This window comes from Osmerus eperlanus, chromosome 13, assembly GCF_963692335.1.
Source record: "Osmerus eperlanus chromosome 13, fOsmEpe2.1, whole genome shotgun sequence".
Taxonomy (NCBI): Eukaryota; Metazoa; Chordata; class Actinopteri; order Osmeriformes; family Osmeridae; genus Osmerus; species Osmerus eperlanus.
The window spans coordinates 14,290,890-14,307,898 of NC_085030.1; the positions used below are offsets into that span (position 1 = coordinate 14,290,890).

General features: G+C 47.5%; 3 protein-coding genes across 3 annotated transcripts; 1 reads left to right on the plus strand and 2 right to left on the minus strand.

The window, feature by feature from the left end:
• The first annotated feature begins 259 nt into the window (after nt 1-259).
• Nucleotides 260-3,678, plus strand: cops6 (COP9 signalosome subunit 6). The gene is made up of 10 exons (XM_062476654.1): nt 260-412; nt 953-1,078; nt 1,267-1,398; nt 1,622-1,710; nt 1,822-1,884; nt 2,020-2,067; nt 2,353-2,467; nt 2,570-2,662; nt 2,907-3,007; nt 3,156-3,678. The coding sequence occupies exons 1-10, from the start codon at nt 370-372 to the stop codon at nt 3,294-3,296; spliced, it is 951 nt and encodes a 316-aa protein (XP_062332638.1). The 5' UTR covers nt 260-369; the 3' UTR covers nt 3,297-3,678.
• Nucleotides 3,679-4,268: 590 nt separating this feature from the next.
• Nucleotides 4,269-6,729, minus strand: LOC134032640 (uncharacterized). Its single transcript, XM_062476653.1, has 5 exons — nt 6,347-6,729; nt 6,009-6,072; nt 5,862-5,906; nt 5,557-5,717; nt 4,269-5,433 (listed from the first exon to the last, which is right to left on the minus strand). The coding sequence occupies exons 1-5, from the start codon at nt 6,350-6,352 to the stop codon at nt 4,657-4,659; spliced, it is 1,053 nt and encodes a 350-aa protein (XP_062332637.1). The 5' UTR covers nt 6,353-6,729; the 3' UTR covers nt 4,269-4,656.
• A 914-nt stretch (nt 6,730-7,643) lies between these two features.
• mcm7 (minichromosome maintenance complex component 7) lies at nt 7,644-16,449 on the minus strand. Its single transcript, XM_062476691.1, has 15 exons — nt 16,192-16,449; nt 14,419-14,498; nt 13,939-14,103; nt 13,602-13,726; nt 13,241-13,421; nt 12,949-13,086; nt 12,504-12,653; nt 12,287-12,401; nt 11,946-12,077; nt 11,718-11,801; nt 10,838-11,049; nt 10,356-10,621; nt 9,869-10,037; nt 8,739-8,848; nt 7,644-8,191 (listed from the first exon to the last, which is right to left on the minus strand). The coding sequence occupies exons 1-15, from the start codon at nt 16,220-16,222 to the stop codon at nt 7,966-7,968; spliced, it is 2,184 nt and encodes a 727-aa protein (XP_062332675.1). The 5' UTR covers nt 16,223-16,449; the 3' UTR covers nt 7,644-7,965.
• Between the last annotated feature and the right edge of the window lie 560 nt (nt 16,450-17,009).

Below are 17,009 nucleotides of genomic sequence, written 5' to 3' on the forward strand. Positions count from 1 at the left end.
TGAGATTGCGACATCTACTGGCGAGAATTGAATCTCTGGGTTACTTCATCTGTTTCAATCCGATGGTTAAATTCAATGCTTAGCCTACGTACCCATAATATTTGTTAAAGCCAGAATCCTACACGAACAAAATATTGATTACTATATCTCAACATGTTAGGTCCTATATCCTATAGGCACTATTTGTGCAATTTGGCAACTGGTAGTAATGCAAATTCGTGGAGGCCAACTGCCATGAAACATCAAACAGCAAGAAGACGAACGATTTGGCGACCTTAGCGGCAGAGGTGGTTTCTGCATCGCTTTGGTAAACTTCAGTAGTGCCGTTCTACTGAATGCGCCTGCGTACCTGTCAGTCGGTCGGACAAGATGGCAACGATCAATGGTGGAGGAATGGAGGTGGATGGGGCAGGTTAGAGTTGTTATTCTAAAACATTAGTAATACTCCATATTCGTATTATCTGGTTTGCTGTTGATAAAACGTCCAATGTTTTATAGCTAGTAATGTTTTCATCCATTTGGTGTATTGTCATACCAACTCCCATGCTGATTATGTAGCTAGCGGCTAGCTAGCCTACTACTAGTACAGCACATTAGCCTCATCTCTGACGTTAGGGACCTGACTGTTGAAGGCCAGTAACTTTAGCAGGCTAACTTTAGCCAACGTTAGTATTGTTATATGTCTAAATGAACTGGGCTAGCAAAATACTGTGTAGAGTCCTAAACTGTTTGTCAAAACATTCTACAGCTAAAAAAAGACGCGTTGCATTAGCAGCTAGCTAGATAGCTAAAGCTTGTTGTTGTAGCTAGCCTGTCAAGCTAACATAATAACTCAACAGTTGTTCTACTGAACTGAAATAACGTTAGCCAAGGATGGTCACGAGAATACCTCAATCAGCCACCATAAAGCTGTGTTCATATCCCCCTTCCCTTCCTATCGTTCGTCTTCCAGCTAGCCCCAGTGTTATGGCCTCAGGGGTGACTGGGAGTGTATCGGTGGCCTTGCACCCTCTAGTGATCCTCAACATCTCAGACCACTGGATACGTATCCGTTCCCAAGAGGGGCGGCCGATGCAAGGTATGTAACAGTGGAGTCTAGCCTGCCTGGAAGTTTTTTAGAAGCCTATACTTTCACCCTGACGCTGCAGAGTGAGTCGAACTGGAAATAAAACTGGAATTCCAGAATCAAACACGTGACAAATAAGTTGTTTTGCACAATTCCTGTCTTGCTGTTACTGCTCCCTACAATTGTTAACGTATTTCCAGTGATTGGAGCGTTGATTGGGAAGCAGGAGGGCAGGAACATCGAGGTGATGAACTCCTTTGAGCTGTTGTCCCACACTGTAGATGACAGGGCTCATATTGACAAGGAGTACTACTACACCAAAGAGGAGCAGTGTGAGTTTTATTGTCTCTGTCTGTCTGTCTGTCTGTCTGTCTGTCTGTCTGTCTGGACTGTGTCTTGGAGTTAAACTCATTTCTGCAGGTCAAAAGACCACATGATTATTCCTAGAGCTGAGAAGAATATTGTACCATAATATCTAAGGCTAACTTTGTTAGGGGTTGTATGAAACAAAAGCCCAGTCAGTGACAGTTGTCCCTGAATTTCTTTGTTTCTCAGTCAAACAGGTTTTCAAGGACATGGAATTCCTGGGCTGGTATACCACAGGAGGCCCTCCTGACCAATCAGATATTCATATCCACAAGCAGGTAGGGCAGTGCAAAGTGGGATTAGTTGTACACAGAAGTAAAATAGACATGAAAAAGGAGCAAGGAATTATGTAACATATATGCTTATAAGTGTTCGTTTTTTCATTTTAGGTTTGTGAAATCATCGAGAGCCCTCTGTTTCTCAAGTTGAACCCGATGACCAAACATACAGATGTAAGTTTCTAATTTGTTTTAGTGGAATAACAATTTTCCGTTTCTTAGTAGCTGAATGGTGTGTGTGGTGTATTGTTGATGGCTATATATTGTGAAATGTGCTGGAAAGCTAAGATGCGTTGTGTCACCCTGCAGTTACCAGTCAGCGTCTACGAGTCTGTCATAGACATCATCAACGGAGAGGTATTCAAAGCTTCCTCCACACACAGTCCACTCCGTACAGGGTAGTCATGGTTACATTTACATTTATCAGACGCTTTTATCCAAAGCGACTTACAAGAAAGAGCAAAAGGTGCATAGTTCAATGATCATAAACAACGAGATAGCCCCCCAAAACAATGTGGGTAGCCAAAACATGAAGCATACGTTGTGAAAAGCAAATAAGAGCCAATGGGTAGAACCAGAAGAGCATGTGGTTGATGAAGGGGTTGATTTTAAGTTAGGAATGTCCATGTGTCTGTTTCCTAGGCGACCATGCTGTTTGCCGAGCTAACCTACACTCTGGCCACAGAAGAGGCCGAGAGAATCGGTGTCGACCATGTGGCGCGCATGACCGCCACAGGCACCGGAGAGAACTCCACGGGTAACCACAGCAACGACCACAGACGTGTTCTAGGTTCTAACTTTTTTGCCTAGGACGTGCCATGACCTCCGCTTGACGTGTTTGTGTGCCTGTGTTTTCAAGTGGCAGAGCACCTCATAGCCCAGCACAGTGCTATCAAGATGCTCCACAGCAGAGTGAAGGTCATCCTGGAGTATGTGAAAGCTGTGGAAGCAGGTGAGTTGGTGACATAGTGTGTGTGAATAGAAATCTGTGAAGGGGGTAGTTGATGACAGCCTGTGTTCACATCCCGATCCTCACCCGTGCCAGGACAAAACGGTGATCTTGTATCTCGCCAGTATACATTACACAGTTGCGTAATGTATACTGATAACTGAATCACTTCGTTGTGTGAATGTGTTTGTTTTTTGTTTGTTTTTTTCTCCCTTGTTGTTCCCATCTTCTGTGACATATATGTAAGGAGAGGTACCGTTCAACCATGAGATCCTTAGAGAAGCCAATGCTCTTTGCCATAGACTGCCTGTCCTCAGCACTATCAAATTCAAGACTGACTTCTATGACGTAAGTGTCCCTTATACCTGTTTACATTTCCTTGTCGACGAACAGAGAAAGAAGAAATTCATGTAAAATCCTGACCTAAATATGACCTTGTCTAATCATTTCTGATGAGTTATTGCTTTTGGATAAGTTGCCTTTTTGTCTCCTGCAGCAATGCAACGATGTAGGCCTCATGGCCTACCTAGGCACCATAACCAAGACCTGCAACAGCATGAACCAGTTCATCAACAAGTTTAACGTCCTGTATGACAGACAGGGCATCGGTCGAAGGATGAGAGGACTGTTCTTTTGAGGAATGGAGAGAATGTGTAAAGAACGGATGACTTGGAAGAAAGATGGAGTGGTCACAAGCACTGCAAAGTTTCATTTGCTTGTCTGCGTTTTTTGTAAACACACTGACACACACTCAAGTGAAGATTAGCTTCTTATCAAACTGGTTTACTGTTTTCTAAGGTAGCCCACGCTTTAAGTGTCTCAAAGACCACTTGTTTGTACCACATAAGTGTACCGGAAGAAGATAAAACATGTACAAAATTACTCACGTAAGCACTCATTGTGTATGTATGTTGAGTATGCACATCAATGGATCCATGTACATGAACAGAAATTACATTTTTCCCCTCATGCTTTGTTTTACTTTTTCTGTAAGTAATAAATGATCTGCTGTTTTTTTTTCGTGGGACTTTGATTCTTCTGTTTGCCAAATCACAGCATTGTGATGCATTTCCTCTTTTCCTTACTTGGTGTTTTTGAGGGCGCGTTCTCTGTCGTGTTCAGTAACGCAACATACGGTGTGACAGAAGACCAGCATCTTCAAATAAGCATGTTAAGTCAACTTTGTAGTCAGCATGGCTGCAGGTTTATAGTCTGGAGTTCAATGTGTTTCTCGTTAGCAGGCCTTTTGATGTACCGTGTTCTCGCTGTGCATAGCCTCTGGAGATGGTGTGGGGTGCAGGTTAGCAGGAAGGGTGTAGCGCTATATAAAAAGTGGTACGGTTCGAGTTAAAGACCTTACAGTAGTCAGCGTTTATATTGCTATTAAAACACAATGGAAGTCAACCTAATGACCACCACTCTAGTTTCTCCATGTTGCTTTACTAGTTGGCTTTCACTAGCCATGTGGTGCCAATGGGGGGGAAACAGTTCCTTCCATAGTCTTGCACATTTCCGGTAGCCACGTCTTCATTTTTGCTGTTTTTCCACCATAAAATCTACTGAGGAACATTGCTTTTGTGTGATAAAAACAATTTACAAAAAACACCTTTTGAAAGTTTATTAATCATCATGATAATGCTGATATCTGTCCATGCACAACACTCTTGTTACTGTATCATAATTATACACAAAATATGAATGGTAACTAGTAGGATCACATCTTTGTAATAACTTTACCATAGGTAAAGCAACATATTGTAACATCAGTGACACTATTGCCTAAGCACAGGTCATTTCTGTGTTTGAATTGTTAAAAAAGCACCAAAGAGTAGCCCCCAGCACTACAGCTCTGACATTCTCATTGTTTCTGTGAGGAAAAGTGTATTTGGTATTTAAAAATAAAGTTTATTCACGTTGTTGACTTAAACCTTAAGGCAAGAAACAGCCTACCCCTCCATCTTCCATGACCTCCATGCTGCCCAGGGGGGAACCAGGGACTACTCACTGTCAGGGGCTGCATCAGCAGGGTCTGGGTACTGGAAGCGAGCTGGATCGTAGAGATCATCCCGGTAGTTATACGGGTAGGGATAGTAGTAGGGGTAAGGGTAGGGTAAGGGCAGTTTTTTGGCGATGGTTGCAGGGGGTGCTGGTTCCACCACCGGCTCTTCCTCTACCTCCTCAATGGGGAGCGCAGGAGGGAGAGGGGCCGACTTGCCCTTAATAGCCCTGGGGGGGTGGTCGACGAGGCAGTCAGGATCCCAGTAGGGGTCGCAGTCATACTCCATGCCCTTGTATGTGCGGATGGGAGCTGGAGGAGGAGCAGATTTCTTGGGTGGTAGAGGTGGCGGGGTAGACTTCTTGGGTGGAGGTGGGGGAGGAGGTTGGGGCTGAGCTACAGGGGCTGGGATCTCGTACTTCTGGGGCTTGCAGTGGGGATGGTAGCGCGGGTCACAGAGCACAGGAACAGCTCCCGTGGGGAGGTAGACGATGTGGGGCTTGCAGAGGGGATCCTTGGCGTTGCACAGATAGAGGACATCTGCCTGGGAGAGGGCTGGAGGGGGAGGGGGGGGAGGCAGTTGGGGCAGGGGTATGCCTTTTACTGGTGCGGGAGGGGGAGGGGGTGGGGCCTTGCATTTCTTGTCGGTTGCGGGGTCACATTTCTTGACGGTGGGCACTCCCAGCTGGTTCTGGAGGAGGGAGGCGTCTGGCCCGTATGCCTGCTCCAGGTGCCTCATCTGCTGGTACAGCATCCTGATCCTGTCAATCTCATACAGCTTGGAGACAGAAAACAGAGTAGGAAAAAAAGCAGGGATTAGTGAGAGAAAGAGACAACATAATGAATCAGTTGCCATTTCCTCAGCCATATCACCCTGGCGTCTGCCCTCTGACTGGCTCACCCCCTCGGTGTGACCGATGCTGGTGTAGTAGCGGTAGTACGCCTGGAAGTCTGGGTTTCCTCTGTACCACCTGGGGTCCACGTTGCGTTTTGATCGCGAGCGAGTCAAGAAATGGTTGGCCTTATCTGAATCGATGCTCAATACATTGGCAGGCGCCAACTCTGTGGTGTGCCACAGCCAAGGAGAGACAGGAGGAGACAACTATCAAGAACACAATCTTCTTTCACAGAAACACAACAACCTATGCTTTGAAACGTTTGAATCTGAGAGAAAAGCAATATTCCAGAAAATGTGAGGGCAGTTACCCTCTTGTTTGATGATGTCAAACAAAGACATTGCCTCCAGCAGACCTAAATTGAGATTTGAAAAATGCCTCAAATATCAAATTCTTTATTCTTATACTCGTTAAGTACATTATAAAACAAACAAATAAATTACAAACAGAAACTGACCTGGGATCAACATCAGACAGTATAATACCCCAACCAACCACGGTGGAGAAAACATGTTGATCACCTGCAATCCAGTCATCAGGTTTTAATTCTGTTCATGTTGAATCATTTTCAACGGGCTTCAAGGTGTATTTTATTATCTATCTATAATCTAACCTAAAAATGTATAAGAAACTGTTTAAAACACAATAGGAATCTTTGTCATGCCAAAAATGCAAACAGGAGTGAAATGAGAGACTAAATTGCCTACACTATTCAGTATGTATAAATTTAGCTCCATACAAGAGCATAAATAATCTAACCTTCTAAAAGGTTGTAGTTGGAGAAGACACACTCACCTGCATGATGTCTTCACTGAACCGCACTGATCAAGTGCGTTTAATATGTGATCGTGTCAACCACTCTGACGCGTGGTTGTTTGGCCAATAGACTTAAGCAACTCGTGCAAAAATACTATCGGTCCGTCCTCCCTTTAAAATCTGCCTTTAATACTGAGCTTCTGGCGCCAATTATGTAAAATAACCCCGGATTCGAGAAGCAAAGCCATAAAAACTCCCGACTTCAAATGGAAACTGACCGTTAATTCTGGGAGGAAAGCATCACCTGCTGCGAATAGAAATGCAGTCGTCTGTAGTCTGTATACGATCCAAGACCAGGAGCACAAAGTTCAGAAAAAAAAGAAAGACGTTTATTCGGGTCTATATTGCTATAATATATTAGTAAAACTTAATTTTCCATGTTATCTAGGAGCCTATATGGTTATTTCGGTGCCTTTTGTGATGAGCTACTGATGCAACTAAATGATATGATTGGAAAAGTACGGACATTTTCAGCGGAACGGTAGCAAATAACCCATGAACACCTGCTATTCGGTCGGCATGTTTGCATTAAAAAGGCATTCTGAAACATAGGCCTACTTCTTAATTTTGAAGAGATGCAGTCCAGTGGGGAAATCATCCAGTTCGACAATAATTTTTGGGCTTTTAAGATTTTTCCCCCCTCAAATAATATGGTATTACCCATGTACAGAAGTAAAAAAAAAAAAAAAAAAAAAGTTAAAAAAAACACGTATAACGTCAACGGTGAATTAGGCTACAGAAAACATCTGTCTCAATCGATAATAGCGTGTTTTAAACATTGCCCGCACTCATTGTAACATGAGCACAATCCCCCGAGGAATTTATTTTCCTACATTGAGACATTTTCCATAGATCTGTAAAGACAGTCATTCCCCTTAGGAGTTTATAGGTAAGACATGTCTACAGGTGCTACTAAAAGCAGCAATTACTGTCTACACTGCAAAGCTGCTCTGATAGCAAACCAGGTGTTTGAGAAAGATTTAGGTCTTCCACCGGTATTTTCAGAACATCTTAGAGCCAGTGATTTCAATAGTGCCACATATAAAATTTATTAAACAGATGTGTTCATTTGGCGTAAGAGAAGTACACATTTTCATTGCCAGTTTTTTTTGTTTCTTATTACACAAATTATAACAATTACGTCCGTATAAAATGCCCAGTGGGCTTAACTGAAGATATAAATTTGCATCTTTGACAGATGCAAACAGCCCCTACATATTTGCATTAAAAAATGATTAAAAAAGGTATACGTCATTTAAAATCCAAACGAAATAAATATATTTACAATATTCTTTATTTGGGAACACATGACATAAAAAAAGCACAATAAAGTCAAGAAACAAACCCCTCCGTGATCCCATGAGCTAAATGACTGCAGAGCTGCCATGACAGCTAGCAGTGAAACCATGATGGGCGTGAAGGCAGATTCAAAAAGATGGTCCAGTACAAGTCTACATAAGCCACTCATCAGAAGGGACGCTCGAAGTCTCGCGGGACTACACTGGAGAGACCTCGTCATCAGAAGAGCCGCTCGAAGTCTCGCGGGATTACGCTGGAGAGACCTTGTCATCATAAGAGCCGCTCGAAGTCTCGCGGGATCAGACAAAGGTGACCCGTGTGCGGCCCTGGTTCACCTGCCACACGTTCAGCTCCTCGTACTCCTCCAGCGCCTCCTGGAACTGGGCGGGGGTGAAGCCTCGCGACACGCAGCGCTGCTCTGCCTCCGCCATGCGGACCACGCCCCCGGCGCCGCCACGCCCCGCCACGCCCTCTGTGGCCAGCTCACGCAGCAGGGAGAAGATCACGTCCGCTGGCCGCTGGGCCCTGGAGCAGACGAGAGGAAGAGACGGTCAGACGGGATGGAATCAAGGAATCAGAATCATCAAGTAGCTCCTGTTTAGCATCGAGTTTCATTCATTTAGCAGATACTTATTTATTTTCTTTTTTTATCCAAAAGGGTTTCCTTTTGTCTCCATGCCTAGAGGGATATACTTAAATGCTAACTCCACCCCTTGTACACAAGAGCCGAATCAAAACGAGCAGACAAGCCCAGAAACGTGTTAACTCCTTTTCCATTAACACGCTGTCGTGTCAACAGATAGCGCAGTAAAAACCCAGGAATTTTACCACTTCCTCCAGGGAGAGCAGCCTCTTTTATTACAGCTACCTGAGCGTCTCGTAAAAAAAACAACAAAAAAACCCCCCAAGGTCAGACCCCGTCCCGCGAGGTGGCACAACCCCTTTCTAGAAGCATCCGGCTGGGTAGGACAGTCACGTCAGACGTCACCCAACCCTCATGATGGAGCCGTCTGGTCCTGGTGGTGTAGGTGGGCACCAGCAGGAGGTGCTGACACAAGGTGGTGCTACTGACCTGGTGGTGCTGGACTTGTCGGCCTGCAGAGAGTCCTTGGACATCTCCATGAGTCTCATGGCCTCGTTCACGTCCTCCTTCTCCACCTGATCCACCAAGCGCAGACGGGCCTGACAGGAGCCAGCAGAGGAGACGGGTTAAAGACACACATAACTGACTTGGAAAAAGAAGAATTTCATCCAGATTTTGGAACGTTTGTATTGAATGAGGGACTGGGGGTGTATAGAGGACTGGGGGTGTATAGAGGACTGGGGGTGTATAGAGGACTGGGAAGTACTGAGGACCGTGGAAGGCTGCGCTATGCCGGCACTGTCAGACCGAGACAAGTGCAATGCCCTCTGTCATGGCTGGCAACTGCCCAAGTCTCCGCCTATCAACACCGGCTAGTCTCTCCATGAGGGGGGGGGGGGGGGAGAGAGACAAGACAGGAAACAGGAAGAAGAGTAGAACACAGAACCGTAACTGGTTGCCTGGTGACATCACATCGGGTTGACATCATAGGTTGCAGGAGAAGTCTAGTTCCAGTCACAGTCAGTTTTGCATGGGTTTGCACAGCTGCTCCTACGCACACAGGCTGACTGCCCACCCTGCAAAGCTGACCAGGACCAGACAATGCTGGGGGCCCCACCTCCTGGGGGCCCCACCTCATGCACAGTGAAACCAACCCCCCTGCACACCAGCTACTGAAGTGGAGACAAACACAGAGTTTCTAGGCAGACGCGTGTATTGCTGCTGGGTTGTTTCTGCTGTTGCGCCCCCCGGTGGACGTTCGTCAGAAGGGCAGGGCCAGCAGGGGTATCAGGAAGTGCTGACCATGCAGTAGGGCGGGTGACTCAACTACCTGCACAAACAGCACTTTTGACATCCAAGGGCTAGAGCAGGCCACACGCCTCCACGTCCCCATGGTAACAGACAGGGACCTCGTCCCGCCTGACGTCACGCAGCACAGCACGGTTTCCCCGGCGTGTGAAAGAAGTGCTTACATTGCGGTAGGACGAACAACACAACTACCTGCACTGTAAGCACTTTAGCACACACTGGGCCTTAGGTAGACGACACCACCACACAGGGGGCGAGCGTCCAGGGCCTGTTCCTGCAGGGGGGCGAGAGGGGTGAGGGAGGAGGCTCACCAGGGCGGTGGAGAGGCGCAGGATGGAGAGCAGGGTGCGGGCGGAGGTGAAGGTGGTGTCCTTGCTGACGCGCGCCTCCTTCCTCATCTCCACGTAAGCGGCTGTGATGTAGTCAGCCAGAGCCTCGGGCACCACCGGCTGCCTCTTCTTACACTGAGAGATGTAGCGCCTGGTGGAGGAAACACCAGCCGTCAGACTGGCAGCTGCACAGGACAATGAGCTCATCTGGCTCAATCTGCCACAGTTACATGATAATGTGCATAACCAACAACCACATTTTACAATGGTCAACTACTTATACAACACTTGTCATTACCGGAAAATCATACAGGACTACCTCTATAGAGTCGACCCAGATTGTACTTAAACACCATCAAATCAAGGGAATCACGTCAGCAAGCTAGCTCGTCGATATTAAAAGACACTTGTCAGTTCAAAAGCTAAAACGAGTTCCCGTTTCCCTACGGCGGCGTGGCCTCCCGCTGACCTCATGAGCTTCATGTCGATGGGGGTGAAGTGTGTGGGCGGCTGACGGCAGTGTTGGTGGACGTAGGTGATGTGCTGGGCGAGCCGCAGGTCTGAGTCTGCGTCCGGCTTGTCCTGGATCAGCCAGAGCAGATCGAAGCGGGAGAGCAGCGCGGCGGGCAGCTGGATGTTCTGCTCGATGGTCTTGCGGGCGTTGTAGCGACCGTAGGCCGGGTTGGCGGCCGCCAGGATGGAACAGCGGGCGTTGAGGGAGGTCATGATGCCCGCCTGGCAGAGAGACACAGAGAGGGAGGGAGAGATACACACAAACACACAGTTACAAGCCTGATAACCCATTCATTTGAACCATTCATTTGAATCAGGTGTTGAGTAGGCTGAACTGGGGGATGGGTACAGCTCAGTACTAGAGCATTTGACAGGTAGCTTTAGATGCAAGTTCCTGCTAAATGAACCCATGATGAACCATCCAGGGGCCGCTCTCACCTTGGCGATGGAGATGGTCTGCTGCTCCATCACCTCGTGGATAGCCGTGCGGTCGGCGTCGGCCATCTTGTCAAACTCGTCGATGCAGCACACCCCCTGGTCGGCCAGCACCAGGGCCCCACCCTCCAGGGTCATCTCCCCGGTCAGGTGGTCTCGCATCACGGCCGCCGTCAGACCCACGCCGGAGGACCCCCGTCCAGTCGTGTACTGGCCTGGTGGGGGGGGGGGGAGGGGAGAGAGAGAGAAGGCCCCTTCAGTCTGGTTGTCGAGTGTTGGGCTGAAGTGGTCATTCCGCGTTTCCTATGCTGAGATGATCGTTACTTGACTCCGACCACGGAAATACTGACAACTACGCACTTCTGATCCTTGACCTTCTGCAGAGGTGGTGAGGAGAGGAGATCTAGGGGAGGGAAGGAGAGGAGGAGATCTAGGGGAGGGGAGGAGGAGAGCTAGGGGAGGGGAGGAGGAGAGCTCTGGGAGGGGAGGAGGAGAGCTAGGGGAGGGGAGGAGGAGAGCTCTGGGAGGGGAGGAGGAGAGCTAGGGGAGGGGAGGAGGAGAGCTAGGGGGGGGAGGGAAGGAGAGGAGGAGATCTAGGGGAGGGGAGGAGGAGAGCTCTGGGAGGGGAGGAGGAGAGCTAGGGGAGGGGAGGAGGAGAGCTCTGGGAGGGGAGGAGGAGAGCTAGGGGAGGGGAGGAGAGCTAGGGGAGGGGAGGAGGAGAGCTCTGGGAGGGGAGGAGGAGAGCTAGGGGAGGGGAGGAGGAGAGCTCTGGGAGGGGAGGAGGAGAGCTAGGGGAGGGGAGGAGGAGAGCTAGGGGAGGGGAGGAGGAGAGCTAGGGGAGGGGAGGAGGAGAGCTAGGGGGAGGTGGGGAGAGGAGACTCACTGCGAGGGGCCAGGCGGTCGATGTAAGACAGCAGCTGAGACTTGGCAACTCCCGGGTCTCCCATCAGGCAGATGTTGATGGTGCCTTGCAAGAGAGAAAAGCCGACATGATAATGAATTCAATCATCCAGCCAACACGATCCATCAAGTGCTGCGGCCGCAGCCCTTGGGACAGGCCAGAACGCAGCCCTGGGGACAGGCCAGAACGCAGCCCTGGGGACCGGCTCACCTCTGATCTTCATCCCTTTAGGGGCCTGCTGCACACCACCCACCAGCAGCAGCAGGAGAGCCTTCTTCACGTCCTCGTGGCCGTATATCTCCGGGGCGATGGAGCCTGCCAGCTTCTCGTAAAAGTCCTCCTCTGCAGCAGAAAGAAGAGTTAGGCTATATAATGCTACGAACCGGGTGCTCAGTGGTCCAAGATCATCTGACCACAGATCAAGAGCATCTGACCACAGATCAAGATGTTTCAGGTTCAAATCTCCCCTACCACCTAACTGTACGTCGCCTTGGATAAAAGCGTCTGCTAATCTGAATTCATTATCATTACTGTATGTCACACACACGCACCTGTGATCTGCTGGAGCTCGTCCTCGCTGAGTTCCCCGCTCCCCAGCTCGTCGTCCTCGGTCTTGTTCATCAGAGTGACGCTGTGGGCCTCCAGGTACGTCTCAGACAGGAGACCCTGACAACACCACACACACCAAGTCAGCCAAACAGACGGTCAGAGCGCACGGTCACAGTGTAACACGCGGTCACGCCGGGTCACCCAGGATGGACGTCTCACCTGCACAGCCTGCCTGAAGCCGGTGCGGAGCAGAGGGAGGAAGACTCCGGCCACGGCCACGTGGTCTCCGGGCTGGGCCACGCGCGTGTTCTCCCCACGGGCGTAGATGCTCATGCTCCTGGGGATGTTCCCCACCGGCACCTGGTCGCTCTGGAGACAACAGGGAGGGGGGGGGGGGGGGTCAGAGGTCACACAGAAGCAACGCATGCACTCATGGAACAGGTGAGATCGGTCGAGACTTTGTCTATGTATTTTTTTGGTGATAAAGCAGAGTATCTTGTACCACAACATAATTGGGTTTAATCTGCAAAATAATGGTTTTAAATCTGTGAAACCCATTGAAAAAATTGAAAGAGAGGGGGGGGGCTCTACAAATAAAATGTGATTTGATTTTAAAGTGTTTCCACACATCACAGGAAGACATTCTTCTCTTGTTGACTCTTACGTGTTCCTGAATGCGCAGCTCCTGGAACTTGACGAACTTTGACCCTCTGGTCTGCAGGTACAGCCTCCCTCCAGACTTGTTGGTAACGCAGTCTTGGCTGGGACACATGATGAGGGGCATGAAGGTGGGGGACTGGATCTGAACAAACAAAAACAGGGGAATCAAAACAAGCATTTGCACTTTCATACACAATAATTAAAACTGCAGTCAAACATTCAAAAGGCAAGTCTGCTTTTCCTCAACATTTCTATTATGACCTTCAGCCTAGTTTGTATAATCATTACTAACTTACCGGCTGATAGGTTTCAGCACCGCACTGGTCACACGTGTAAGTGGCCACCGCCATCATGGGTTTGACCTCAGTGGCACGAGTAACGATGCCCCTCACCGTCACCAAGTGACCAATGCTGTCTGCCCGCACGTCACGGACCACCTTGGGTTTGTTGGTGGTGGGAGGTTTGAAGTACAGCTCACTGTGGAAGGGAGAGAAGCCGTAAGCTACGACATCCAACGTTCTCAGATTCCGGGGTTCTAGAGTGTGTCGCATCATTCCAAAGCCATGTTCCGCATCTAAATAATGTACAGGCTAATGCAAGCCCAGTGTAAGGAAGAAACCTCCACAGAGAGAGGCTCGGGGGCAGGGGGGGACGTACAATCTCCTCATGAGCTCTGCTGGGTACTGGTTGCGGGCGTCCCTGTTGTCTGCGGGGTCGTGACCCCTTTGCTCGATCATCAGCCTGTGCTCGATGTAAACATCCAGGGAGTCTTTGGCCACCACCTGCTCAACAGACGGACGGAGGTTACTCCTGTCATAGCACACTGAAAGATCCACACACGCAGACCAAATGACATCCATCTGTTGATAAGTACAGCTCAGACGCTGCAGAGAACTTGATATTTCGTATTTCCTCATCGTTTACATAACAAAAAAGCTACAATAACTACAACGTAGTTGACCACTGAAATTGATCACACACGTTGGGAAGCTACCTCTCTCTCGCGGTACTCTGGCAGCAGCTCCTGGATGGCGTCTGAGAACAGGGCCGTGTAGCGCCTGGCGTTCTCACAGACGCTCTCCACAAGCTCTGGGTCCTCCTCCGCCAGGTCGTCCAGGTCCACCTGGAGGGCCACCTGCTCCCTGTGGGCCAGGGACACCTGCACACACACACACACACACACACACACACAACGGTGCTGTCTTCAGGAGGTGCCACACCACACTGTTCAGACCATGACTAAACAAAGTATGTTAAGAGCGGCTACTAAAATTCGGGTCAGAAATCGAATTAGTTTTAGAACATAATTTACAATTTTACTAATTGGATGACAATTGTAGTGTCTGTAGGTGGTATGGGGTGTAACACTGACTCAAAGCAGGGATGAATGAATAATAAATGTGTGAATTAGACCCAGACAGCATTCAAGAGTGATGGTGCGACACAAGTGGGTGCCTTTCAGCCTCCTACTCACAAGCTGAGCTCCATATTTGAACACTTTCTTCCCAGAATCGTCTTCACTGTAAAACTCCTGCAGGAAACGCTTGCATTTCTCTGAAGGATAAAGCATGATAAGACAAATTAATCAATTGTCTGCATTTAAGGAGATAACTGTTACTTTTCATGCATACTCAACAATGACCAATGTAGCACCCAAGTGACAAAACCCAACCAATCTCAATCATATTGACCGTTAGTACAACTAGTTTGTTTTTCAAGTCTTTATCCAAAATATACATGTGCCTTCTGTTCAAAAGAAACTTAGAGAGATGTAAACAAGAGATAAGCGGGCCTACACACAGGGAGCTAATTTGCCGTCCTTCGACGACCCCTTTGTTGGATAACATCCTTTAATCTCGATGAGTCACTATTGCTTACCGTACAGCAAAGAAAAAAACACGCAAATGCATCCATCATCGTTTCGATAATGTTCGTGTATTTTTCTACGATGTTACCAATAGTTTATAGCTGGGTTTGTATTTTATGCATTATAAACAACAGACTCACGCGAACAACTGCCAATTCAGGGTCCATTTTTTTTTTTAAGAAAATACCCATCAGTTATCGAACCGAAACTAAAAATATATTTTTAATTATGATAGCTAAAAACGAAATCAGTACTTGAATTCAAGTATGTTTTCTACACTTCCTTCCCCGCTTGAACAAAAAAATCTTCATCCCTACCACATTATTTCTCCGTTCGGGTATGTTTTGGTAAACAAAGCAGCACATGGCTTTTGTGCCTCGTCACTCAGACCAATCTTCAGCTATTCCTACGCACGTTAAATAGTGCTGCAGCTAAAAAATGCGCACTCAGTTAAACATAACTTGAGCATCGTCATGAAGTTGAAACGAAATCTGTGTGATATTAGTGTGTTATTGTGCAATTAAGTCGTGGCTACTTAAATTGAAAGCAACGCTAAATCTGGCTTTCCCACTCGCTTTGTTAGCATTTAGCTAGCTAGCTACAGCTAATCAAATCAGGAAGACTGTAGAGCGAGCTAGCTACCTCGCTGAAGTCTACAGTCGATAGCTATCCTAGGCTAGCTAGGTACTTAGCACCACCTACTACCGTACCAAGCAGAAATAGACTCCAGCTAGCTGAAAGTAACGTCTAGTGCCCAACGGCTCCAGTTCCAGTTTTGATATACGTTTTAACTACGAAAGTACTTATGCATATCTCTTCATGGGATAAGATATAGTGCATTTAACGGCCATGTGAGAACCTTCTCGCGCGTACTTCTTTGTTTCACGAGTTCCATCCGGGTTATTGAACCCATTTTAGTCAGGAGCACGCATGCAATGCTAGAACCACCACCAAACTTTCTGAACTAGTGTTAGCTAGCTAGCCAATTTCATGTGATACGTTTAAGTTATACAGTCAAGCACGAGAGGTAAACTGGTATTATTAGATGCCTTTAATCGTTCTTTCCAAATAATACAAGCCTCTGACAATTTACTCGGGTTAGTCGAATAGTGCGAGCGTGCCCAAGACACACTAGCCACTTTTATGTTTCCAAGAGCCTGCGTCCGGTTTTTACTGAAGCAAGTTGCAATCAATTATAGTAGAATACAAAAACGCAGGGCTTACTATAGCTTTCCAAATGCCATTCTTGCAAAGATAACTGTACAAACCAACCACCTGTGGCCGGCTGCAGTCAGAACCAAAACTAGCGAACTCGCTAAGCTAAGTTACTAGTACGTCGACAAGACTGCATAAGTACCATGTGAACGTAGTCAAACGTACCTTTCTCAGCCAAATAATCCTTGGGGGCCATTATTGCTAATGCCAATGTTTAAAGATGTTGACTTTAAAACTATTTGTAATCAGAAAGTGTGTTATTATTTGTTTCGGCACAGCCACCGGAGACGATTATTCACAAAGTGCTCTGAAGACGGTGTAAAACTGGCGCGAGTCTGCCGACTTCAGTGTCCAATCACATTAGGAGCTGCATATGCCACAGACATTCTTGTGCTGTGGCGGGAAAACTCCGACGAAAGAAGGGTCACGTGATTCAACAAACGAGTATACCTCTTGTCATCACTGGCGCGAAAAGTTGTGACTGGATTTTAACAGGTTGGTGTTCCACAGACCGTTTCGAACCACCTCGAGCAGATTAACCAGAGGTTAGATTTGGCGAAAGTAGGACATTAGATCTCAGGTAGTGTGGGACAGAGATCAATACAAAATCGCCTTCATTCGCCCAGACTTGGTCAGTAGGCGGTACTTTTCTACGTCTTGATCTGTTATGCCGAACACCACCTGCTCCGGAGCAGGCAATGTTTGAGATGACATATCAAGATGTATGAAGCACCGCCTACTGGCCAAGTCTGGGCAAATGAAGGCGATTTTGTCAATCGCAAGTCATTCCACAGCATCAACATTCAAGTAAAGGATAAATTATGATATTTTTCTCATACTGGCACATTGCCTGGATAGACGCTAAAAAAGGGCTTTCCTTTTTTGCACATGTAAATATTCACACAGAACAGTGGAATTGATGTGTCCTCCATGGAGTCCTTTAAAATACACATGTACTTTAATGTTATCTTGTGGCAGTATCC